The following is a 27,448-nucleotide window of genomic DNA, read 5'->3' as shown; positions in this document are numbered from 1 at the left end:
TTATATTTTACTTTCAAGACTTTTTTTATTCAAACAAGAAAGAACTGAACCGGTGAGGCGAGACGAGTCCACCTGTTCAGGTGTTTGACACGTCGAAGTGTCGAATCCACCGTAAACCTGCAGCTGGAAACTCTCACCTCACCGGCAGCTTAGCTTATTCTAGTTTGCATGTGAAGACGAGCCCTGAATGCTCCAAACAGAAAATCAACCGTGTTTGCCCTGGCGCCATTTACCCACAATGCATTGCTGTATACAGTAATTCAAACAACATCAACATATAGATCTACAGTCAGGTAAAGTAAGCAAAGAAAGAACATTTAAAATAACTTGTTTCACGTGTTAACGGTGACACGGCCTCATGTAAACCGAGCGTCACCTTAAATGTGCATCAACTTTAACGGAAATCCAAAAAAACACGTTTTGTTCAACAACTTCTCACCAACGTCACTCACAACACAAAGAATCCGTAACGTGTTTCTGCTCGTTCTGTGTCGGTGCATTCTCCTGCATGCTCTCATAACAAATGTGCAAAAACACCCAAAAACTTCAAACATCGTGACACCAGTGACCGACACAAAAATCCCATAAATCAACGAGAATATTACAAAATGTTTGCTGATGATTATTGGCTGATTTTTGAGCAGCATGAAACACTGGCTGCTTGTTATGTTTCCATACTTAAATGAAGTCTTAAATAAAACTGCAGGTTTTATGAGAGGGCTGCAGCAAACATTGATTTCACTGATAGTAAAGTTTTAAAAAAGTGTAAATTTCAATTTTATTGCTGAATAAATCCTTGTGCTAATTGTACTATTAAGAACACAATGGTCAAAGAAATGGATTCACCTGCTCATGTGCTATAAATACACTGACAAAAACATAAACGCAGCACGTAATATTCTTATATATGAAATTCTTTTTTAACAAGGGGAATAAGTATTTGTTGTTCCAAATGAAGCAACCAAGTAAATGTGAAATGATACTGGTCAGATGGAGAGTCAGGAATGAGTGTGTCCACTATTTGCATCATGTCACGCCATATAACTACGACAGAGAGTTAATGAGTTTGTCATTGCTGCTTCTGTAACCGTGAAATCACTCTGCTTGAGGTAAATCTGATGATAGAATGCCTAATTTTACTCTTTTCAAAGTAATTCCTGGTGACGTATTTGTCTGAGCTGCTGCGGTAACTGATGGAGACTAGAGGCTTCTTTGTGCACAGTCGAATAGAAGCTTCTACTGTAGATTGTGAATGTTGTTCCACTTTTCTTGAAGGGTTTGACGAAGTTGTCGGACATTTTTGGGGAACAGGATCACAGAGTCGGACATCCAGAGAGTCCAAACGATGTTGGACTGGTGACGTGTCTGGAGAGTCTGCACTACGTTCTAGGATTCAGACATCTTCAGGGGCTTTAGAAGGGCAGTGTATATGCTGGAGACATAGGGACACATGGTGTTTTGGTGAGATGTCAAGTGATGGTGGCAAATAAAGGGGATAACTACAGGTGTCAGGATTTCATCTCTATGTTGTTGGGCTTTAAGATTCTCATCAATGAAATTTAGACGTGTTCTTTCTCCATCCAACCATCACTCCTCCATCTTCACGGTGATCCTATGTATGATGCCAACTAGGCCATCTGCTTTGTACAGCTGAAAATGAGATTCAACAGTCCTCCGTTTGGCTGGAGCCCAACTGGAGCTAATTAAGATGTTGTTCTGCTGCTTCTTCACAAACCAGCTTCCTTCAGGCAATTCCTCGCAGTTTGAGCTGATGTTCTTTGGTTATGCACACCGACAACTTCATTGGTATCTCTGTACATCTTATTTCCTGAGACATGCAAGCTGGTTATGACATGTCAGAGCTCTAGTGGAGACACTTTATCTGCAGTCAAGTTCCAGATTGTGTGTCATGCAGTTGGAAACTTTGTTATGGTACACATACACAGAATCAGTCATTTCAGTGCTTTCCATTCATTGTCTCTGTCATCCTCCCTGCAATGCATTCTTGTAGTGTTGCGTCATGTAGTCCACTCCTTTTAATAAAGTTGAGGTCCACTGTGATCTGACTCCTCTGGAAACTCTCGATAAACTTTTAAACTAAGCATTACAAATCTAATTTCAACAGACTCTTCTTTCTAAAATGGCGGATTTGTGGACATTCAGGTGCCTAGTTATGGTGCCAGAGGTGGGTAGTAACGAGTTACATTTACTCAGTTACATTTACCTGGGTAACTTTTTGAAAAAAAATTTACTTCTGAGAGTACTTTTACTCTGCCATACTTTTTACTTTTACTTGAGTAGATTTGTGAAGAAACGCTACTCTTACTCCGTTACACTGGGCTACACTCGACTCGTTACTTTATTTACCACATTAGATGTGCTTTATTTTGCCGGAGAGATGCCCCCAGTGGATCTACCACATGACAGTGTTTCACCAATCAGACAAAGCAACAATCACGTAACTGTGTTTCACCAGACGTCGCCTGCGGTTACGACTTCATACGAACTGTGGCAGCAAAAAGTCTTCACACATAGCAGACGGGAAATGAAAAAAACTGGGGCATTTTCGAGAAATTTGATCTTGTTTGGAAGTCCAACGGCATTAACATAGCATTAGCATGGATATCTTCGGCTTCTGTCTTGTTTACTTACACGGGCGAAGTGAAGCGTGACGTCAGGCTTGGTAGGTCCACGTGATTCAGCGGGGGGGGAGCAGGTACATACAGTCTATGAGCATGCAGTATATCTTGTCACTGGAAGTAGTTTGCACTGTTCAAACATAAAAACGTCACCTTACTACAGGTATCTGTTTCTAAAGCTTTATGTTGTGAAAAACTGAGATTTGGAAATTTGTGTTTCTTGTGCCTTGTCATTTCGTAAAGGTGTTATCTATTTTTGCTAGTTTTTATTTTATCATTTGGAAATATCAGAATTTATATTTTTGCCTGTCTGATCACATCATTTCTAAAAAATAAATTGGACATTACAATCAAACAGTTGCTCAGTACTTGAGTAGTCTTTTCACCAAATACTTTTTTACTCTTACTTGAGTACATTTTTGGATAACTACTTTTTACTTCTACTTGATTGATATTATTTTGAAGTAACGTTACTCTTACTTGAGTACAGTTTTTGGCAACTCTACCCACCTCTGCATGGTGCTAACTGACATCCAACATGCCAATCCCCCATTCTAGTCTTTCTCGTTGTCTGTGGCATGATGCATATATATTTTTGTCAGTTGTATCTCTTGTGTTTCTGTAATGAACTCCTGTTGGTTTGGATTAGTGAATCAGCTGCAGCTACATGACTAATATTAGCTTAGCACAGATGTAGCCACATGCCAGCTAAAAAAAAATCGCTTTGCTATAATGTAAAACTTAAATTTGTTCATCAGGAGAAACTAATTTTTGAACCTCAACAAGAAAATTATCGGAAACTTATCCATGTATGAAGCACGTTTCATCAACTACTTGTGTAAAATGTAACATTTATGTCCGTGAAACGTAAATGACTGCATTTACGTTTATAACATGAGTTTGCCACGTTTGACAGCACATAAATGAACATGTACAGTTTGCAATCAACTCCTCAGCAACAAGTGGAGTGTGCATCAGTAAACTTCATCATGTATATCTGAGACTGGGGCTGCACAATTAATTGAAAATGAATCACAATTCTGGCTTTTCACAAGTAAATGAAAATGTTCTGCTCATAGAAAACAGCTCACATAGATAAAATCACTCTGATTTGGGTAAATCTGACAATGGATGCCTTATTTTAGTCTTTTTAAAGTGATGTTCGGTCACATTCCTGTCTGAACTGCTGCAGCGGAGACTAGAAGCTTCTCCATTCACAGCCGACTAGCTAACTTCTTACTTAGCCTGCATGTGAGACATTCAGGGAACATCTGTAAATTGCAGTGTCTACTGATAAGCAGATGTTCAGCAAGTGAGAACAATTTTATTTATATTGAGCCTCTATGGGACGCTCTGAATTTAAGTTTGAAGTCCTATTTTGATGCAGATTTTATACATTGAGCAGAAATGTAGTTCAACATGGAAGTGAAAGCAGCACTGTTTATTTCAAAGTGAAAGTGCAATAAAAATGTTTTGTCGTTAACATCTATGAGTAACTGTGATAAATAGGCATGATTTCAATTATCGATCAATATAATAGTGCAGCCCTCACTGAGTTAAATTTCCTTATTTGTCCGTAAAGTCTTTATTCAGCTATTCGTGTCTCATACGTTTATCCTTGTGTTCATGTAATTGTATGTTTATATATTTAATTGAAGTGACATATGCTGGTAATAATTTTATAAAAAAACATTTTAAGGGATCCTTATTACAATAATTTTTTTTTATATTGGAATTCTTTTTAAAAATCCTGTGCATTGCTGGTGGATGTTTTAAAATCCAGCATCTGTTCAGTAGAAACTGTGCAAATCAAACCTTCACGATTTCAGTTCTGTGCTAACATGCTCCATATTCTTAAATCAAAGTTTTACCGCACAGCTAATCGAGCAAAGTCGTGTTGTTGCAAAGAAAAAAAAGCAGTTCATAGTGCACAGAGAGTCTTGTTTAACCCACAACATGTAAACATTTTCTCTGAGTTCATTATTGCTTCTTCCATCTTCATGGTGCTCAACATTAAACTCCCTGATTTTGGCTGAAGCTTCACAAAACTCACTGCAAAAATCCCGTGAGATTAAAAAATATGACCAGTGATCTGGAAGGACGCTTTACACGCAGGGCTACAACTAGAGCAGGGACGGACACAAGAAGACTTAAATATACATCAGTAGATAAATCAGTCAGGATACTTTAAGTCCATCTGAATCAAAGAGAAGAAATTTACAGCAAACTCCCTCCTCTGTAGGAAACATAGTGCTCTTCAATGGCCGCATGTTTGTGTCGTATTCAAAAAGTTTACTCTATATAAACATTGACATCTTCACTTGAAAAAATCTTTCAGAGCTTCATCCAAAAACTCGTCTTTGACACCAACAGAGAGGCGTTTCGCTTCACTTTCAGCAGAAAGAGGAAAACGTGCAGCACCGTGGGAGAAGGTGAAGGGAGGCCTCTCCATTAAAACTGTGTTTGCTCTGATTAAATGTGGCTCAGCTGCCACTCAGGGAGACTCTGGAAAAAAGGGCAGCAGGAGTGAGAGGGCGTCTGGCTGTAGTGCACTGTGGAGGATTAAAGTCATTAAACCTCCTGGGAAGAACTGTATCACTGCTTTCAATATAATCCACGCTGGCTGCAGTGCTCACCGTCACCGGATTAAAAGATGGAAATCAGTTCAGGAAGAGAATTAAAAAGTCCCAAATTTAATAAACCCGTCTCTGTAAGCATGCTGCAAAACGCTGCTACTTCCACTGAGGAAATTCAAAAATGAATAAATATCTGTAAGTCAAAATCCCTTCAAGGTGTCTCTGATTCGTCGTCGTCCTCCGGTGATGTTGGCGAGGTCGGAGTGTCGTCCTCTTCGGCCGCCGCGGTCGCTGACGGCAATCCGGCTGCTGCAGCCGACGATGTCATCTTCTCATAGGTTCTCCTTCGCTGTCGTCGCAGCGTCTGACTCTGCAGCTCCTTCACTTCCTGCAGCACCTCCTGCGCCTCCTTCCAGGACGACACGGCCTCCTCCAGCAGACGCTCGGCCTCGGCTCGCCTCCTCTCCACCTCCGAGTCCTCGTCCGGCAGCTGGGCGCCGGGTGGCGGGGGGGACAGCCGGTGCTTGTCAGGGGTTTTGGGCTGCGAGGACTCAAAGGACCCAGACGGACTCGGGGAGTTCTGGCTCTGACAGGGAGACTCCTTCCTGCTACCTGGACGAGGGGAGTCGGATTCGCTGCCTCGTGGTGAATCAGATCCTTTAACCTGAGGGGAGCTGCACACCAGCGATTCTGGCGACTTCTGCACTGGAGAGTCTTCCTGCTTGTTGGAGGAGACGCTGGACGAGGTCTTTAGTTTGGGAGTGTCGAAGCTCTTGGATCGAGGAGAGTCGGCCAGTCGAGGCGAATCCTTCGGTCGAGGAGAGTCGCTGCCTTTAGCGGCAGGAGAATGAGATCCTTTGGAGCGAGGAGAGTCGGTCCCTTTGGAGCGATTCCTCTTGGCTTTGGACCGAGGAGACTCTCTGCCTCTGAGGCGAGGAGAGTCTTTGCCTCGGAGACGAGGAGAGTCGCTGCTCCGGCTCCTCGAAGATCCTGAAGACCTGCTGAGGATGACAAGGATCAGTTAAACACAGTTCAGCTTCACACAGAAGCCTTGAGCTTGTAAACTCTCCCGACCTTTTAGTGTTTCCTTCTTTACAAACATGATTCAAACTACACAACAGCCTTACTGACAGTGACGTACTTTGAACTAAAACGGCTTCAGATATTCAAGGCCTCAACATCTTTAGTCAGATAATCTAACAGATTCAACCACAGATCTTTTACTGCCTGGAAAACATTGCAATAAACAGGACGTCTTTGTGGACGGAGAGTGTGAGAATGTTCTGCCGTCTACTTGTACGATTTACTGCATTAAGTCTACAGAGACACAAGATGAATCTCATCTGACAACTTCATACTAATCCTTCTTTATTTAAGAATTTTCTTGAATCCCCCTGCAGAGAATTCAACAGTTTGACACCAACCACACTGCAGTAAACATCTGCTTTAAAGTAGTCTGTGAACGCTGAAGTTCACCCTCTAAAACCCACCAGCAGGTTTGAAAAGCATCTCATCTTTAAAGAAAAGTCAACAAAATGACACAATTTATCCAGAAGAAACTAAAAACAGAAAAAATGGCCAGATTTTCAATTTTCCAACAGTCTTTAAACCATCTGTGACGTTGATCAATCAGGAAAACTTTACCAAATTAGCTTAAAATTCTGATAATTCCACCAACAAAACACAGGAGAGCTGGAATAGCACAATAAATCAGCACAATGAGGAACAGATAATTCTGCTTTATAATATGAAAATTAAATAATTATTCTAAGGAAGTTAATAAATGAATAAAAACATGCAGATAATAAGAAATAGGAATTAAATAATTTAGTTTCATCAAATATGTTTCTGTACTTCGACCAGGCAGACACAAGTTTATCTCCCCTTAATTCAACTCTATATATCTTTCCTTATTCTAATATTTCTATACATTTATTATAATAGTTCTACTTGGCTCGTCTCATTGCAACTCAGTTTATTTGTATTAGTTTTGTACTGAAGTCTGTGTAGTTATCCTTTTTGAATGCATTTTGTGTGTGATCCAACACTGATTTCTTTTCTTTTCATTTTACAGATTTTTCCAAAATACACAAAAATATATAAAAATAAAATTACAAAAAAAGATAAACAGTGAATATACATGTCTAATGTAACATAACATTCAAAACCTGAAACTGTTTTAAATTTTGTGAAAAGAAAACAGATTTTTTTGTTAAAAGGCTTTCGCAAATTTACGGTAATTTGATAAGTATCTTCTTTTTACTTAATAGATGAAGTCTAAGTTTAATGCTGTAAATATATCTCTATATAGCTTTGTTGTTTTACATTGATTTGTTGGTCAAATGAGAGATATATTGTATACTTGCAGACATTTTCACAACAAAAATGACAAAATAAGCATTGCTAATCTATCAAAATAAAAACAGATAGTTATCATGCTACATATTAATTATCATTCTATCTATTTATACAATTGCATATATGTTATTATCATAATATATTATAGGTTATTTAATTGCTTTTATATATGTAAATATAAATCATTTAAGCATTAAAAAGCCTAAAAAATACACATGATCTCATGTAAAAAGTAAGAACTGAAAATTTATTTTAATTTTGGAAAATTCTTGTATTTTAGTTGTTATTTCCAGCTATTTTATCTTTTTTTTTTACAGTGTAAGTATCAGAGCGACCAACCTGGAGTGAGGAGACTCGGAGCCCCTGAGGTGATGGAGTCGAGGGGAGTCGATGCCCTTCAGGTACGGTGAGCTGCCTCCTCGTTCTCGCTCTGCTTTGGCCTTCTGCAGCTCCTGTCGGTCACAACATTACATCTTAACCTCCACGTTTTTTTAAAACTACACATCATTATCTATCTATGCAGTGACTGGATGCAGCAGTCGGACCTGCAGCCTCATCTCCTCCAGCAGCTCCTGAGCTCTCTGCATCCTCTGAGCGATGAGGCTCTGCAGCTGACCGACCGGCTGCGACGAAGCTTCGCCTCCCGCCTCCTCCTCGGTCGGACAACGTCTCAGAGCCGAACGCAGCTCTGATCGGATCAACGCCGGCCTGGAGGAAGGGATGACAACGGCCAGATGTGAAGTTTAAAAGAGCACACAGGTGATTTTATCCAGATAATAAAGGTGTTGGTTCAGGTTCTGCTCATGTGATGGTGACCTGTCTAGTGTCTGTTTTCAGTGTTTTCTGTACCTGGAGGAGAGAACTTCATCCATGGAGGCGCAGCGGCTTCGACCCTGCATGCTGAACCTCTTTCCAGGCTGCGGCGTCCGAGACTGAGCCTGGAGGACCTGAGAGAAACACTCGGTTCAGGTGTGTCATTTCTATCTGAGGTTCACTGTTCGTCCTTAAATTACTGTCTAAACCAGGGGTATTCAAGTAAAATTCAAAGAGGTCCAGTCAGAGAAAATGTATTTAAAGCAAAGGTCCAGAACATCATAATGTTTAACTTGAATTAGTGTGATATATGGTGATGTGACCTAGTAGTTTTATTAGGGTCTGCATGTAATCAATAACTGATTGTTAAATCAAATACATTCAGTATGTGCCTTTGTAGATACACTGTGATCTGTAAGTTGTAATGTGCAAACAAACTGAGGTGTAATGTTGTTGAAATTGAACTTGGAAATTTCCCCTGGCGTGGGGAGCAATACAGGATTATCTTATCTTAATTTCTTCAGAAATTTCAGGTTGTTCATGATGTTTTGTAAAAAGATAATTCATTAAATGAACATTTTCAGAATGGACTTTTTTGAACTAAAACAAAGGAAAAATTTGGAACTGTGGTTATTTATAAGTTATTGTGCTCTGATTTTAATGGTCCGGCCCACTTGAGATCAAATTGGCTGTTACACATCAGAAGTAACAGCCAATCACTGAAAGCTATTGTTTACACAGAGAAACACAGGTCATTTGCAGAGCAGTTAATTAGCGGAAACAACCATTTTTTTTTTTTTGCTATGTGCTACACCACAAACACCCGGAGCATGAATTAGAAGAAGGAATGTGAGAGCTGACTGACCGACTGGTGATCTGTGAGGAAGAAGAAGTCTCACCTGCACCTGTGACGTCTTGTGGACCTTGGAGACCTCCAGATGGGACTGCTTCCCCCAGGACCGCTCGCTGCCTCGGGGCAGACTGCCCGTCTTCACCTTGGGCTCCTTGGAGGTCACCCGGAGCTTCGACACGTCGGTCCCGGCTCGCTGTCGGCCTCCAACGCCCCGACACCCAGCGCCCGTCTGCAGGTCGACCCGGAAGCTGTTCTCCCAGGACTCTTGCAAGTCGACGTCGTAGTCGGGGAAGAAACCGTCCTCCTCAGCCACCAGGTCAAGGGTCAGCATGCCGTGAGACGAGGTGGACGCCTGAGGAGACGGATCGTGTTAATGTTGAATGAAGATAATGTTGATTCAGAACAAAAGGAAGACAGAATTCGGTTTTGTGCTTACCACGGCCATCAGGTGTCCTCTGGTCGGCAGCCGGCGGCCGTGAGGGATCTTAGCTCGATCTCTGGTGGGATGAACCAGAGTGCTGTCCTCCTCAATGGTCACCTGGATAGACACACATGAACTGACATTTAAAAAGAGTTCAAAAGTCTAATGCAGACTGTCCAGTTTTTGAGAACCATAAGTTTCCCTTCAACCACATGTTTAACTCATCAGAGCCACACCTCATCCAATACTCTGTTCTTGGCCTTGATGATGGCCACGTTGAGGGCGTTGACCCATGACTCCTTCTCCTCAGGACTCACCGCCAGGAACACGAGGTTGGGAACCTGCAAAGAAACACATTTTTACCACATTGGACGTACTATAAATGAGTGCAGTACTCCGCCAAGGCTGCTCAATTGTGTCATTTCTGTTGGAAATGATACGGAAATGATACGACTGAGCCGATTTACAGGCAGGTCCTTTCAAAACTCCCCAAAAGAACTACTCAGCAGAATGACTCATGTGAAGTGGCTCATGCCAATGACCACCATTAGCATACGAGGGCTCGGTGAAACTCGCATTTCAATGACCCCCATTGTCACTCCCTGGCTCCAACCATCGTTGAGGAGCCAGACGGGTCTTGGCAATGGTCATCGGAATATGAATAGCACTGACCACACCTCACAGAGGTTATAAGCTGAGGCAACATCAACCACCAGAACTGAAGAAGCCTCTTGGATGAGAGTTGAAACGTCTTCAAGGAACTTTCTTAAAGTCCAGTTGGATTGATTTAAACAACTTTGGATAACCATGACCTGGATGAATGAGAAACTACACAGACATTTCCAACGGATAAGTCCTGATAAGTCCGCAGCGGTCAATTTGTAGTAGGATCGCAATCATGGAATCGTCACTAGGCAGCTGACATAGTGTTCACTTGTTGTCATAGTTACAGTGATGCTGTTATCTCCCAGTGATACCGCTATCTCCCAATGATACAGAAATCTTTAACAAATCCAAACTACAAGCCACATCACTGCCAAAATCTAATCACTTGGTCCTTGTGTCATTTCTGACCTTCCCTGAAAATTTCTTCCAAATCCGTTATTCCGTTTTTGAGTAATGTTGCACACAGGCAGACAAACAGACAAACCAACGCTGATCGTCACATAACTTCGTCACATTCCTTGGCAGAGTAAAGATAGAGTCTGGATTGTAATGATTTCACAGAAAACCTCAGAGAGAGGCGATGGAGAAATCTGTGATCTCCATCGTCTGCCAAGAAAGATTTTCAAATCAGCAGCGTGGGATTACTTTGGATATCTCAAAAAACAAACAGGGTGTTGTCCAGATTGCAAGAAGTTTGTCAAAGCAGGAAACACATTAGTCATGTTTATTCGTCTTGGAGAGCATCATCCATAACTTTACTACCTGACAAAAACCGTTGGAATGTTTTTATGTCCAGAAAACGTCCAAATATCACTTCCTCTGGAGAATCACAATATTTTTTCTTCTGCATAAAGTCTACTATTGCAGGGAGTTTTCAGTTTTGCTGCTTAAATGCGACAACATTTGCAGCAGTGTCACCACTGAAAGAATGGAACTGATCTATTCACTTGAGTAAATTTTAGTAAAGGCAACAGATGGTCAACCTAATAATGAAAAAACAGTTTACTATAATACTGAGCCTGTAAATTACTGTGGATCCTTTATTTAGGTCAATTCAAAGATTTGTCTGTTTTTGCTCAGTAGGAATGTCAGTGTTTCCAGCGTTTCCAAATAAATGCGGATAATATTAATTGGAGAAAACAGAAATTATAAAGTATAGTGTATCTAAGTACAGGCCTGTATATTTGGTGCTGCATCACTGTTCAAACCTTTGCTTCATCCAAATTACCAAAAATCACAGGAAATTAAATATTAAACAAGTGAGAATCTTAGTGGTTTGTGGCTGTTCAGATGGTTTCATTTCACAAGTTTTCAAGTTTTTTAGTTTAATAAAATGACAGTAAATCCACATGTATTGAACAATGACAAAAAAAAATCACAACTAACCTTTAAAAAACAAAGAAGGTGGCACTGCTGAGGTTAAAGCTACATGTTAATGTGACAAAGAGAATTCCAGAACTACATCTTAAACCAAAAATCCTTTACAAACACACACATGATCTTTGGTTTTTGATTTTCGACTCAAGAAATAGTCTCCATTGCAGTTTTTTCTCAACGTACGACAGCTTCACCTCCTCACAAACGTCAATTTATCTCGAACATTTAATTTTGCTAAAGTTATTCAATTTAGATTCTTAAATCAATATTCAGCTACATAAATAGGATTTTCTGCAGACTTTATGCTCTTCAGTACATCTCCTGTCATTTATAGCTTTTAGTTTAGTGTCATTTTCTCTTCAGAAGCATTTTACTGCTAAATATCCGCTGTATACGGATGGTGAACCTATGTTTTGATATCAACCGATGGTTATTTTGACAGTTACTTGGCTGAAAACAGAGCAAGCTTCCCTGCAGCAGGTTTTAGTAACAAACAGCTGCTGACTGTCAGGATTCATCCCATCACCTCTGACAGTTTTCAGTTTGTCGATGATGCAGTTTAAACTCTGCAACATCGACGAACTGCTTCATTTCAGAGCCCAGAGAGAGAGAGAGAGAGGGCGAGAGAGGTAGACGGACACATGAAAGTGTTTCAGGGATTATCACTGTAACTCGTCCTCTGACGGACTAATGGGATTCTGCAGATTAAACCTTTTCAGAGGAAGGGAGAAAAAAAAACAAAAAAAACAACAGGGCTCAGCCAATCAGGCAAGCCGGGGCAGGATGGGCGGGTTGGACAAAATCTGATCTACCAATCCTGAGCAGGATGGAGGAGGAGATCCACCAATGAGGCGGCGGCGTGAGTCAGGCAGGACGATGTAATCTCTGAGCACAGAGGACGGAGGAGACGAATAAAGGCACCGAGAGGACGGACGGAGGGAAGGGACAAGTTCAGATTCACATCTGGACCGACAGGAGCAAGAACTGACAACAAAACGACAACAAAACACAAAAACAACAACACAGCAACCTCCATAGTTGTCTCTTAAGGGCAGCAAGACCAGTGAAAGTCTTTAGAGGGACACAAAAAGCAGAAGTCAGGACTGTTTTCACGTAGAAGCTGGTTGAAAACTACATCGATTCGATAATTTATTAATGCCACAATGACGAAACTGTTACAACAGGATTTAAGCAAAAAATGTGCATAAGTATTGGTTCAGATTGTCCGATTTCCTGTGGATGTGGAAATAACAACATTGCACTATCAATTGTACTGCAAAGATTCTTTCATGAGTAGAAATACTGATAAGGAAATATTAATATTGCACAGATTTGTCCCTACATGTCAACATTAGAGTTAATAAATTACATACAGACAAACTTTAAGTTCTTATTTTACTGCTGTTGCTATGAACCATCTGATGTGTATAAACTAATAAAGGCACAGTTCGATTTTGTGTTATTCAGGCGACCATCGTTTTCAATAATCCAGAAGAAGAGATACTACAGAGTCTCTGAGACGAAAAAGTTGATCCAAAGTTTATCTATTAACTCAGTGTTTAAAATGCTGTTCAGATGTGATGAAAATTTATCAAACTACAGCTACTTATGGTTTAATAAAATGTGTTTTCATTGATATTGAGCAATCTGTTGCCATATTTGAGTTTAATAGAGAAGACATCCATGCAAACATTAACATCGCTGCTGCAAATAAACTGCTCTGAAACAACCAAATATCAGTAATAAAAATCTTGATGTGCCAGAGGAATATTGTGATTTTAGTAAACAGATCAGGCTTTGACAGTAAAATAATATCTAGCCGTGTAGATGATTTAATTGCAGCTGATAAACTGTAATTCTGTGCAGCAGCTCACCTGTCTGAGGTGTGTTAATGAGCTCAACTTCCTCTCCTACAACCAGCTGGAAGCAACAAACTGAACTTGAGCTCCTGTTAATGTTTTGAGGTCTAAGTGTCAACTAAAGATACAAACTGTGTCTCTAATGTTTACAGACGGCTGGACGTAGTCGCTACAGTCATCTAAATACTGATTATTCAGACATGTGATGTGGAACATTGCTGCTGCATTAATCCGATAAAGTGGCGACGTTCGGTCATTCAGACACAGGTCACTTTTCTATTAATGCTCCCTACAGCTTCATTCAGACAAACCCGACACAGCAACGTGGTGTTGATCGTTCAGGGTTAATTTATAATTCTAAGAATTTCATAAAGCTGCTGCTGTAATTCTGGCATAAATGCTGCTTTCACTGGCTATCGGACACTGTAGCTGCGTTTACTTCAGGTTTCACATCTGGACCGACTCCTGAGGATACAGGGAACCAGGAACTGACAGACGACAACAACAACAAAACAACAACAGCAGACAGGTGTACAGACAGACTGACTGACTGATCGACAGACAGACAGGTGTACAGACAGACAGACAGATGTACAGACAGACAGGTGTACAGACAAATAGATGTACAGATAGACAGACAGGTGTACAGACAGACAGACAGACAGACAGACAGGTGTACAGGCAGATGGACAGACAGACAGACAGGTGTACAGACACACAGACGTACAGACAGACAGGTGTACACACAGACAGGTGTACAGACAGACAGGTGTACACACAGACAGGTGTACAGACAGACAGACAGACAGACAGGTGTACAGACACACAGACGTACACACAGACAGGTGTACAGACAGACAGACAGGTAGAGACAGACAGGTGTACAGACAGACAGACAGACAGACAGGTATACAGACAGACAGAGAGACAGGTAGAGACAGACAGGTGTACAGACGGACAGAGAGACAGGTAGAGACAGACAGGTGTACAGACGGACAGAGAGACAGGTAGAGACAGACAGGTGTACAGACACACAGACGTACAGACAGACAGGTGTACACACAGACAGGTGTACAGACAGACAGACAGACAGACAGGTGTACAGACAGACAGAGAGACAGGTAGAGACAGACAGGTGTACAGACAGACAGACAGATGTACAGACAGACAGACAGACAGACAGACAGACAGACAGGTGTACAGACAGACAGACAGACAGACAGACAGGTGTACAGGCAGATGGACAGACAGACAGACAGGTGTACAGACACACAGACGTACAGACAGACAGGTGTACACACAGACAGGTGTACAGACAGACAGGTGTACACACAGACAGGTGTACAGACAGACAGACAGACAGACAGGTGTACAGACACACAGACGTACACACAGACAGGTGTACAGACAGACAGACAGGTAGAGACAGACAGGTGTACAGACAGACAGACAGACAGACAGGTGTACAGACAGACAGAGAGACAGGTAGAGACAGACAGGTGTACAGACGGACAGAGAGACAGGTAGAGACAGACAGGTGTACAGACGGACAGAGAGACAGGTAGAGACAGACAGGTGTACAGACACACAGACGTACAGACAGACAGGTGTACACACAGACAGGTGTACAGACAGACAGACAGACAGACAGGTGTACAGACAGACAGAGAGACAGGTAGAGACAGACAGGTGTACAGACAGACAGACAGATGTACAGACAGACAGACAGACAGACAGACAGACAGACAGACAGACAGACAGGTGTACAGACAGACAGACAGATGTACAGACAGACAGGTGTACAGACAGACAGACAGACAGACAGGTGTACAGACGGACAGAGAGACAGGTAGAGACAGACAGGTGTACAGACACACAGACATACAGACAGACAGGTGTACACACAGACAGGTGTACAGACAGACAGACAGACAGACAGGTGTACAGACAGACAGAGAGACAGGTAGAGACAGACAGGTGTACAGACAGACAGACAGATGTACAGACAGACAGACAGACAGACAGACAGACAGACAGACAGGTGTACAGACAGACAGACAGATGTACAGACAGACAGGTGTACAGACAGACAGACAGACAGACAGGTGTACAGACGGACAGAGAGACAGGTAGAGACAGACAGGCAGACTCACGGTGTTTCCCGGCTGTCTGCAGCGCAGCACTGTGAAGCGACTGTGGTTCTTCTTGCTGCGACTCTTCGCCTTCCTCAGCTCCTCTGATCGTTCGTAATCAGCAAGATCGAAAACCTCCTGAGCTTTACGCTCGTCCTTCACCTGAGGACACAAACACACCTTTACTGACATCATCAGAGCTAGAAACACAACAGGACTTTCCTTTAACTCTGACTTGGTGATGGGTTCTGTGTATTATAATATTCAGTAAATCTGGAGGAGAGTTTTCAGGTGTGTTTTGGACAGATGGTGCAGCTGCTGGTTTCTTTCATGGTTCTCAGAGGAACTTTTTGTGGTTCTGCCCTTTTTTTGGAAGCTCATGATCTCAGATGTTTCTCTCTCTAAAGGCAGAAAGGGCCAAAAATAATCTGTACTAAAAAAATGAATCAATCTGCACTCAGGACTGATGCACAAATATGACGCTGTACACATCTGTCACACACACATACACACACACACACACACACACACACACACACACACACACACACACACACACACACACACACACACACAGATGCAGTGACACAGAAATAAGTGTGTGTGTTCTCACACACACCGTAACAGCTGGTTGAACAGGAAACAGCTGCTCTCTGATATGTGAAAATACCTGATTTTAAAGGATCAGTCTGTGTTTTACAGAATTTCTCTTTTGATTTTATATTTTATTCATTTTGTTCATTTTGATTTCCTGTCTTTTGACCTTTATTTTTATTGTATTTTTTAAAATTATATTTTGCATTTTTTTAATTTCTAATTTATGTATTTATATATTTTTAGATTTAATTTAATATTTATTATGATTTTTGTTTTATGTTCTTTTACCTTCTATTTTTGTTTCATTTTTTTATTTATGATTTTTTTTATTTTTGTAATTTTTCTTTTATTTTTTTGACAAGTTTTTTAAGTTTTGAGTTTGAGTTCAGTTAATGAAGTCACTTAGCGTTTCGACACATGTAAAATGCTGCAATATAACACAGATCTTGTGCAGTTTACAGTCCTAATGAGTTCAATCTGCAGTAACATCTGACATTCAGTTTGTTTGCTGACTGATGAAACCTTCAGGTTCGTTTCTGAGAGAATTTTACCAGAAACCACAACAGATTCCAGTGTTTAAAGAAGTGATGTGGCTGTAATGTTCTCTGAGCAGCATGTTTGTTCATAGCTGGTCATGGTTTCCACTTTCTGGCAAAACATCTGCTTTATGAGCTTGAAAACCCTCTGTAACAACAAATTTAAAAAGAAAAACTTGACATCTTGCAGTGTTTCAGTCATAATTTAAACTGAACATCAGCAGCTGATTGGTTTCTATCTGTCTGCTGCATGAAGGAAGAATTCAGCTGCAGTTGAAGTAAAAACTCTCAGTAAAAGCTTCAGTTTGAGTCAAACGTCTCCGTCTGGTTTCCATGTTTCATTCATCAGAGACGTTTTCGCTTCGTTACACTTTAAAACACTGAAGTGAGGAGAGCTGCAGACTCTCAGTGCTGCTGCTGAAACTAATTTTCATCTTTAACTTCCTCCAGCTGTGAGTAGAAGACATGAAGCTTAAACCAAACAGCATCAACAGTATGTAGCTAACGAGCTACACACTCTGCTGAAGGTTAGCACCACTGGACATTTTGTTCTCCTGTCACATTTTTACTCATCGTGGGTTCATTTTTCACTGCACTATAAAGTCACGGACTTCTGCAAAAACAACGTACATTTGTCTGTCTGTTTGTCTGTCTGTTCACAACATTACTCAAAAATGAACAAACGGATTTGGATGAAATTTTCAGGGAAGGTCAGAAATGACGCAAGAACCAAATGATTAGATTCTGGCAGTGATGCGGCTTATAGTCTGGATCCATGGATTTGTTAAAGATTTCTCTATCATTGCAAGATAGCGGCACGGCGTCACTGTAACTATGACAACAAGTGAACACTACATCAGCTGTCTGCTGATGATCACATGACTGCGATCCTACTACAAATCAACCGTTGCAGACTTATTGGGACTTATCTGTGAGAAATCATATGACTGAGTAGCCTTGGCGGAGCACTGTGCTCTCTGAGTGCTTTTCTTGCTGTTACATTAGACATGGAAAACAAAGAGATATTGATCAAACATCTTGATTTAAATCTTAGATTTGGTTACTTTTCCCAATGGAACAGCACGTCACAGATGATCCATTCAAGGACCAGCAGAAAGTTCAAAATCCAAATTCAAAATTTCCAGGTTCTGTCTCTGATAAACGGTGCCATTTTGGTGATTCTTTTAAAGTATATTATGTGTTTAAAACCTAGCAGTAGGTTTTGGGGTACAGAGGGTTAATGTGCTTCAGTTTGCAGCCAGGGTTCCTGCTGATTGGGGAAACAATAATTATTGTGTGCAGTGAGTCATAAAACATCCGCATGCGAGGCGACACCATGTTGGAGCCTTCATCAATGGACTCTGCATTGAGGTGATGTCACGCAAATAACTTGTTTTTCTATTCAGTGAAATTCAGTGAAAACTTTAGAGATATGAAAAGACCACTGATTCAAAAATCACATCTTGAACATGTCCCTCAATTATCAACTCTTAAATCCACAAATGAGCAATCAAAGATCAATGATGTGTGAAAGTTAGAAAAACATGTACTGTCTCTTTAAACAGCGAACGCCTCTTTAAATTCCAATCACATCCATCTCAGTGTGCGTTGGAGGTCACATGAAGTCACTCTGTATGTTCAATGACTGCAGAGACCAGCAGTCACATGTGGGAACTGGTGGGGATGAACATTCATCAATATCACAGCCAATATGATCAATATGATGCAAGGGCTTCAGCGCCACCTCCACAAACACATTTTAGACCAACGACAGGAAACATCCCACAAAACGAGCCGCAAACGCAAATGCATCAAATTTTGAACGATCAGTTGTTTGAGTTTAATCAATAACTCATTAGCACTGATCTCTAGTTAGAAATGTTCTCTCGCTGCAAAAATTACCTCACAACGCTGAAATGTCAAACCAATGCAGAAATGTCCTCGGACAGTGGTAAATTGTCCTCGCAAAACAGAAACATCCTCGCTATGATGGTTTTGAAACTAGAATTGGTCCTCACAAAGATAGAAACAACCCCCCAAACACACAGTGGAGCCCTCAGGCTGCTGTATTAAAGAGTTCTGGGTCAATGTTCTGCTGAAGTACAGAAACAAGACGAGAAACGACGACTGATGATGAAGGAATCATAATTACAGGAAACACACACACACACACACACACACACACACACACACAGACACACACACACACACACACACCCGTAGAGACAGACACACACACACACACACACTCAGGCTGGGTTCACATGAGTCATTATGCTGCTACCCGGTTCAGTCAGTCGACAGAAACGGGACTACAGGCTGAAAAAAAATCATGTTTCTGCTGATGAACCTCACAGAAATAAAACCTCTGTGCATCAAACACACGTCTGTCAAAAACACACAACATTCTATATTTAAACATGTTTCAGTGACAAACACTCAGCTGATGTCCGACTGAGGCAGCTGAAAGTGCAAATGTGACGCAGTAGAACAGAGTGACTCACTTTTTACATGAACGTCACAAACACAGCGACGGTTTTCACATCAACACTATAGGAGATGTGAGGCCCCGAAGCCACACAGGTTCAAGACCCTCCTGAACAAAACCCAAACTCCCAAAACTGAAAGTAGGACCACAATCTGCAGCCGTTTGTGTCTTTGTGGTCGTATTGTATTGGGTTGGGTGGTGCTTGTATTTTAAGAATTCTGATTGTGCTTATCGATTCCGGTTCTTTGAGTTACTTTGTAAAGCCTGGAATAGCTCCAGATCTTCAAAAATACATTAAAAAACGGTTCTGAATCCATTTATCTGTAATTCTAAACATACATTAAATCTCTGAAAGGCATTGTTATGGTTTTAAAAAATCACCAAAATTAGACTATTTATCGGAATTACAAACTGTAACCGAAAAATTGCTGGCCTTTGGACTTTTCCGACGGCCTTTGAACTACTCATCTGAAACATGCTGTTCATCAGCAAAAAAAAGTGTAAATTTGTGTAATTTCATAAAAATCACTTTATTCTACATGTCTCATTTAGAAATTCACCAAAAATAAATCATTTGGAGTAACAACACTGTAAAAAATTAAAAATTCTTCACTCCTTAATGCAATCTTGAGGCTATTAGAGACTCAGCTGCAACCAACAGTAATGTGACAAAAATACAGTCTTGATATTTCATCAAAATTACTTTATCCTACATGTCATGTCTTTCTGTTCTTCCAGTTTCTGGTTTTCTAATAGTTTTTCTAGATTCAGTGAAAGTTTTAGAAGAGCCAGAAACTTTAAAAACAGAAAACAATTGTTGGATTTACAACTTTCTGTGGTATGCCATTCTGTCAGGAAAATCAAATAAATCGGAGCTAAAATTCTGATATTTTATCAACATTATTGTTTGAAAATATGCCAAAAATAAACCATCTGCTAAAACAAGATTCTGCGAAAAACTAAAAATTCTGCACTTCTGAGCAAAATCGAGAAGCTATTAGTGACTCGGTTGTGACCAGTAGTCATGTAACAAAAATTCTGAGACTCTTTGGCTGAACTAGGTTGATTTGCAGGCAGTGTTTACACAGAGCAGAGAGGAGACAGGTGTGGAAACAAATAAAAATGTAAAAAGGAAAATATGTAATAAAAAATATGTAAATATGAGTCACAGTTTTATTTTCCAGTACAGTAACACCTGTTACTGTACCTGTTCTACATGTTGATTTCAGGTTTTTTCCATTGCTTTGTATTGTGTTATAACTGTAACAAACTGCACAGAGATTTCTGAGTTCTCCCTACTTCTAGTCATGGTTGTTCTGTTTCCATTGGACTGCAGGACTTCATATTGTGGTGAAAAATGAGCCGACAGTGAAGAAAAATGTGACAGGAGCAAAAATGCCTCCTGCAAAATAATACGATATCACTAGTAATAATGCCACTTTGGATTTTGCATGAGCACAGAGATGGACTAGAAGAAGACGAAGAAGACATAGAAGATGTAGAAGAAATAGATGTAGAAAAAGACATTTAAGAAGAAGACGTAGGAGACATAGAAGATTAAAACATAGAAGAAGACGTAGAAGACATAAAAGAAGACAATGCAGAAAAAGACGGAAGAATACAAAGAAGACGTAGAAGAAAAAGATGTAGAAGAAGTGGAAGAAGACATAGAAGGAGAAAAGACAGAAGAAGACGTAGAAAAAGATGAAGAAGATGTAGAAAAGATGAAGAAGAAGACATAGAAGAAGATGAAGACAGAGAAGATGTAGAAAAGAAGAAGACGTAGAAGATGTAGAAGAAGTAGATGTAGAAGAAGACATTTAGAAAGAAGACGTAGGAGATGTAGAGGATGAAGACTGAGAAGGAAAGACAGAAGACTTAAAAGAAGACGTCAGAGAAGAAAACGAAGAAGACGTAGAAGAACAAGATATAGAAGAAGAAGACAGAAGAAGATAGAAAATGAAGACAAAGAAGACATAGAAGAAGACAGAAGAAGATGATGAAGATGTGGAAGACAGAAGAAGACATAGAAGACGAAGACTAAGAAGATGTAGAAAAGAAGATGTAGAAGATGTAGAGGAATAAGACAGAAGAAGAAGACTTAAAAAGATGCAGAAGAAGACTTAAAAGATGTAGAAGAAGATGTATTAAAAGATGAAGAAGATGTAGAGGAAGAAGGCATAGAAGAAGAAGACTTAAAAGAAGAAGAGGAAGAGGAAGATGACGTAGAAGAAGTGTATCAGTCTGCACTCAGTGTAGCATTAATGAGCAACGCGTTGAGCATTAAGTAGGAAAACCTCTCTGTAGAAAGCAGCTGATCAGTCTTACAGAAAAGACTGTGTCTGATTGTGTGAATAAAGTTTATCTGTGGTGAATCTGTGCAGCTGATCTGGAAACATGTTCTGCACTCAGATGATCAGAGAACTGGAGGCTTCAGAGACATGAAAGAGGACATGATGACACAGTGATGACAAAGATGTGATGTTATCAGACAGAGTTGTTGCTTTGTACATTTTTATGAACACTTTGCATTTTTGCAGTTATTCTTTGCCTCTAGCTTCTCTCTAACACCCTGTCCTAACGTGTCCATGGGTTGTGTGGTGTTTCAGCCCCTGGATCCATCGTCCTCTCTTCAGGTTTGTGTATTGCAGAGCTGAAACCTCACAAAGAAGAGAGTGTGTTTGTGAGAAAGTCTGGCTCAGCATCACACAACACTGTGAGTGCACTTACATAACGCACAGTTATATAATGAGGAGTCAGTGTGAACTCAGCACTCAGCCAGACCTGCTGCAGACACACACCTGTCCTCCGCGCTGCATTCAGGGACACTCTGAAAATACATACAGACCAGCGCTTCACAGCTGGAAACACACATCAGAGTCGCCCTCAGAGCTGCAGAGTTAAAGGAGAAAGTCAGCTAAAATTTCTGTTATTTTGTTTTAACGTGTTTATTATTGTGTAACTGTGTGTGTCTGAGGCCACAGAGCAGAACAAAACCTCCGTCCCTTTAACTCTGAATACATCTCCCTCCTCAGGACGTTTGGTCCGTATAAAGGCAAAAACGTGACATCGCAGGTCACATGATCGGTGGCGTGACTCGGCGTTGTTCAGAAGTGACTCAGCATCGTTGGAGCTGGAAATAAAAACGGCTCCGATCCTCCTGTGACCCAATAAAACCTCCTTCACAGACCAGCAGATTCACTCAAACCACCAACAAAGCACTTCATCGCGCTGCTTCCTGCTGAGTGGGAATCTTTAAAAGCGAATCATCAATATATGGTTTTATTTTTAAAAACAGCTGCTCGCCAAAGTTCATATCAAACACACAAATGGTAGAAAATGTGCTTGTTAGGGCTTATTTTCAGCAGCGATGAGTCTGCACTTTTGTGGCAATGACAGAAGCCCGTTTGTAGTGGTTTTATGTCCATTTACAATTGTTGCTTTAAAGTCATTGTGTGTCTCATTGTGATCATTTTATGTCTCTGGTTGTTTTATGTCCCTTTGTAGTCATTCTGTGTCCATTTGTGGCTGATTTGTGTTTAATTGTGGTGGTATTCTCTTTTGTTGCAGTTGTTTTGTCTCTTTGTAGTTGTTTTGCATCTCTTTGTAGTCATTTAGTGTCTGTAGTTCTTTTGTGCTTTGTTGCATCTTATTGCAGTAATTTTGCATCTCTATGTGGTTATTTTGTGTTTATTTGTGGTGGTTTTGTGTCTCACTGTTGTCATTTTGTTTCCTTTGGATGTCTTTGTAGATGTTTTGTGCTTCTCTGTAGTTGTTTTGTGTCTCTTTCTGGTGGTTTTGTGTCTCTTTTTGCTTGTTTTATGTCTCTTTGTAGACACTCTATGTCCATTTGTGGTTGTTTTGTGTTTAATTGTGATAGTATTGTGTCTTTTTGCAGTTGTTTTATGGCTCTTTGTGGTCATTTTGTGTCTCTATATAGTTGTTTTGTGTATATTTGTTGTTGTTTCACACCTCTTTGTAGTCATTTAGTGTCTCTTTGTAGTTCTTTTGTGTGTGTTTTTAGTTATTCTGCATCTTGTTGCAGTAATTCTGTGTCTCTGGTTGTTTTACATCTCTTTACAGTTGTTTTGTGTCTCTGCGGTTATTTTGTGTTTATTTGTAGTGGTTTCACTGTTGTCACTTTGTTTGCTTTGGTTGTCTTTGTAGTTGTTTTGTCTGTCTTTGTGGTGATTTGGTGTCTCTTTTTACTTCTTTTGGGTCTCACCGTATTTTCTTTTTGTCACTTTGTAGTTTTTTTTCTGTCTTTGTGTTTTATTTTGTCCTTGTTTCACCATGGTTGTTTTGCACCGTTGTGGTTGTTTTGTGTCTCTCTCTTTAACTTTTAACTGAGCTCCTTGAGTTTCAAACAAGAACCATAACCAGTCATTTCATACAGAGGCTCTCCTGCAGACTTATGGTCCTTCTATGAGGTTGTCCGACACACAAAACTGCCAGGAAATTACCCACAATCCTTTCCATCCTGTCCAACAGACTGGACTTTGTGTTTGTATTTTGCTGGTTGGGTTTTGTTTCCTCACCTCTTTGTCTGAGATGTACAGGTGGTCTCCTCTCAGCACCACATACCGGCTCCTCCACAGCTCCCTGAAAATCCCTCGACCGCAGAACTTCCGGATCCAACCAACCTTCTCCGGCTGCTGGACCGCCGGCGGACCCGAGTCCTGGACGCCCTGAAACCCAGCAGATAAAATCAGAGAGGAACGACAAGAACCACATCAGATCTGTAGTCTACAGCTGAGGACAAACAACCAGAAGCCAGTTTTTTAAAAAGACGAGTCGATGCTTCAGAAAAAAGACTGTTCATGAGCAAAAGATGAAGGAAAGGATGGAAGAAGAAAACATTAGAGGAGGCAGGAAAGACATAATGGATTTTTAAAGACAGGCCATGTAATCAACACCCCATCCAAAGAGAAACTATGGAGGAGAAAAGAAAAGAAATCAGAAAAGAGAATGGAACAAAGAAAAGGGGAAAAAAATAAGAAAAAAGATGTGAAGAAAGGAAATGAAGACACAAAGGAAACAGAAAGATAGAGAGATTGAAAGAGAAAGAAGGAAGGAAGAAAGAAAGAAAGAAGCTGGGAATGAAGTGGGGAAGGAACGAAGGGAGAAATAATCCAGTAAACATTAATGTTTAAGATGAAGTAACAAAAATATTGAGTGATGAGAGGAAAACCAGAAGAAGAAGAAGCAAAGAGGAGGAGAAACTTTGATTCTACGGCAGAAAGAAGATGTGGGAGGAAGATTTATTGCAGAGGATGAAGAAGAAGGAGGAAGAGGAGGATGTTACAGATTAAAGCCTCTGAGGACGGAGAGGTGAAGAAGAGTAAAGATTAATGAGTGACTGATGGAGGAGTGTTAATCTTCATGATCATCATGTTTGTCGTGATCTCTGCTCTCTGTCACTCTGACCTACTTTAATTACATAACAGCACAACACCGAGAGAAAAGACTCAAAGGAGTAGCAAAGGGGGAAAATGTCACTGAAAGAAAAACTCAGTCAAAAACAACCACAAAGAAACACAAAATGACCTAACAGAGACAAAAAAACGGCCTTAAAGAAACAAGAGCATCACAGAACATAACCTCAAAAAGATGAACAACCTCTGAGACCAAAAGTCACAATGAGACTAGAAATTACCTCAAAAAGACGCACAACAATGAAACACAAAAAAACAAAGAAAGACAAAAAAATTACTTCAAAGAGAAAAAACGCCTCAGGGACAAGAAATGAAAACGACTGCAAATGCAAAAAACTACCTCAAAAACAGACTGGAAAGACACAACCTCAAACAACCAACAAACAACCTCAGAGATTAAAAAAAAAAAAAAAAAAACAGCAAAGACTCAAAAAAAACTCAGAGACAAAAACATCAACAAAATGAGAAAAAACTGAAAACAAAGTCTTGAAACTATCTCACAGAAAGACAAAAAACGACCAAAATAATGACAAATCAAAACCTCAAAGACGCAAGAAATGATGACAAAGACATTAAAAAAACACACAGACACAAGAAATGACAATAAAGATTCAAAAAATGATGTCAAAGATACATGAAATGACAACAATGACTCAAAAAACAACCTCAAAGACACAAGAAATTATGATAAAGACTCAAAAACAACCTCAAAGACACAGAAAATGGCAAGAAAGACTCAAAAAACAACATCAGAGACACAAAAAATGACAAGAAAGACTCAAAAAACAATTTCAAAGACACAGGAAATGACAACAAAGACTCAAAAAACAACCTCAAAGACACAAGAAATATGACAAAGACTGAAAAAACAACCTCAAAGACTCAAGGAATGATGACAAAGACATAAAAAACAATGTCAAAGACACAAGAAATGATAACAAAGACTAAAAAACTGCCTGAGACACAAGACATGACAACAAAGACTCAAAAGACAACCTCAAAGACACAAGAAAATATGACAAAGACTCAAAAAACAACTTCAAAGACACAAGAAATTACGATAAAGACTGAAAACTGAAAAACTGAAAACAAAGTCTTGAAACTATCTCACAGAAAGACAAAAAACAACCGTGTCAGAGACAAGAAATGACAACAAATGCTCAAAAAACTATCTCAAAGACACAAAAAATTATGACAGAGTTAAAAAACAACCTCAAAGACACAAGAAACAATGACAAAGACCCAAAAAACAACCTCAAAGATGCAATAAATGATGAGAAAGACTCAAAAAACAACCTCAGACACAAGAAACGACAACAAAGATTCAAAAAACAACCTCAAAGGCACAAGAAATGACAATGAAGACCCAAAAACAACTCCAAAGTTATGATAGACTCAAAAAACAACCTCAAAATTGTGCACAACTCCCATAAAGACGCAAGATATTACCTCAAAGCAAGTTAATTACATCAGAGAGACTTTATGTCACGATGTCGCAAAACGTTCCCTCAGTAAAAGTCTGTGGTTGCACTTTTTATGAGCAAAGAACAGACTATAAATAAATCACTTTAATGGGTTAAATTCTTATTTTTACCTGATCCTGACTGTAATTTTTACTGGTTGAATTAATCAGACTTTATATTTCTGTGTTTCTGTTGTCGTGACGGAACTCAGAATTCTTTCTCAGGCAGAATTTGTTCATGTTCTACTGTACAAACTGCTTTTTGTGGAGGGTTTTACAGTTTTATTCTGTGGCTGACTGTAAAACACAAAAATGTGACAGGAAGATTTCATGTTTCAATTTTAAAAAGCTGATTAAATCTAAAGCAGGAGCACCATTCATGATCTGAAAAACATCCCAAAACCCATCTTTTTCAGTTAAGATTTTGCTGCACCACCAGAGTTTCAGATGCTTTAAGTTAATTTATCTACTTTTACATTGTTTTTTTTTTTTGTACTTTTACTGCAGTACAATGTGAATATTTGTTTTTAAACGTTTCTTTGGATTCTACTCTTTTATCAGCCTATAAAAGCACAAGTTCTGATCCAAATATTTTTCCTCAGACTGAGAGTCTCCAGGACGTAAACGGCAGGAAAAACAAATTAAAACAAGACGTGATAAATACACGCGCTTTAACTAGTTTAACGGGATTTTTTTTTTAAATAAAAAAAAGCTCCAATGAATAATTAAACAGATTCACACGTATTGTAGAATAAAATCTCTCTGAGCTGCTCTCAGACAAAGAGTCAGAAATGGGAATAAAAAGGTGGAATATGAAAGCAGCCGTTTGTCCTCCACGGGATGAGTATTGATGATTAATCTGCCCGCTGATCACACTTATTGATCACGGTCAGGCCGGATGAGGTGATGAATGGTGAGCGGCTGAGCGGTGAACGCGGACCGCAGCGGAACCTCCTAAAAACGGTGAAAACCTGCATGGACCTCTGAACACTGACCCGCCTGCTCTGGCTGCTCTTCTTCATCCTCCCTCCGCACGAGCACACCGACGGGGAGGAGGTTCGGTCCGGTGGGAGCTGCAGCCCGGCCCCCCGGTAAGCTCCGGTCCCGGTAGATGCTGGTGTCGGTGTCGGTGCGTCCGCCCGCTCGGTCCGCCCCGGTTCTTCTTCTTCTTCTTCTTCTTCAGCTCCGCGTCTGTTGTCTGAACCGAGGCTGCATCATCCTCCCCGCGTGCGCGCG

General features: G+C 40.2%; 1 protein-coding gene across 2 annotated transcripts; it reads right to left on the bottom strand.

Annotated features, from left to right (window-relative positions):
• On the bottom strand, window positions 1–27,448 carry plekho1a (pleckstrin homology domain containing, family O member 1a). Of its 2 annotated transcripts, none has more exons than XM_035952515.2 (10): window positions 27,208–27,448; window positions 23,854–24,003; window positions 15,716–15,856; window positions 9,897–10,001; window positions 9,676–9,777; window positions 9,286–9,591; window positions 8,423–8,520; window positions 8,119–8,281; window positions 7,913–8,025; window positions 1–6,213 (listed from the first exon to the last, which is right to left on the bottom strand). In XM_035952515.2, the coding sequence occupies exons 1-10, from the start codon at window positions 27,232–27,234 to the stop codon at window positions 5,427–5,429; spliced, it is 1,992 nt and encodes a 663-aa protein (XP_035808408.2). In that variant the 5' UTR covers window positions 27,235–27,448; the 3' UTR covers window positions 1–5,426. The 2 variants fall into 2 exon arrangements, with proteins under 2 accessions (XP_035808408.2, XP_023135284.2); XM_023279516.3 differs by having other exon boundaries at window positions 1–6,216; window positions 27,208–27,447.

This window comes from Amphiprion ocellaris, chromosome 15 (genome assembly GCF_022539595.1).
Source record: "Amphiprion ocellaris isolate individual 3 ecotype Okinawa chromosome 15, ASM2253959v1, whole genome shotgun sequence".
NCBI classification, from domain to species: domain Eukaryota; kingdom Metazoa; phylum Chordata; class Actinopteri; family Pomacentridae; genus Amphiprion; species Amphiprion ocellaris.
The sequence above is the reverse complement of the archived record's forward strand: the minus strand, read 5'-3'. Positions and strand labels throughout refer to the sequence as shown.

Bases quoted from the DNA above. Each gene is read 5' to 3' on its own strand.
- plekho1a (XM_023279516.3), bottom strand. From the start codon at position 27,234: ATGAAGAAGAGCAGCCAGAGCAGGCGG. The intron at 10,002-15,715 runs GTGAGTCTGCCT...GTTTCTTTGCAG, and splicing joins GCAGACAGCCGGGAAACACC to GTTCCCAACCTCGTGTTCCT. The intron at 6,217-7,912 runs GTTGGTCGCTCT...TGTCATCCTCAG, and splicing joins TCCGAGTCTCCTCACTCCAG to CAGGTCTTCAGGATCTTCGA.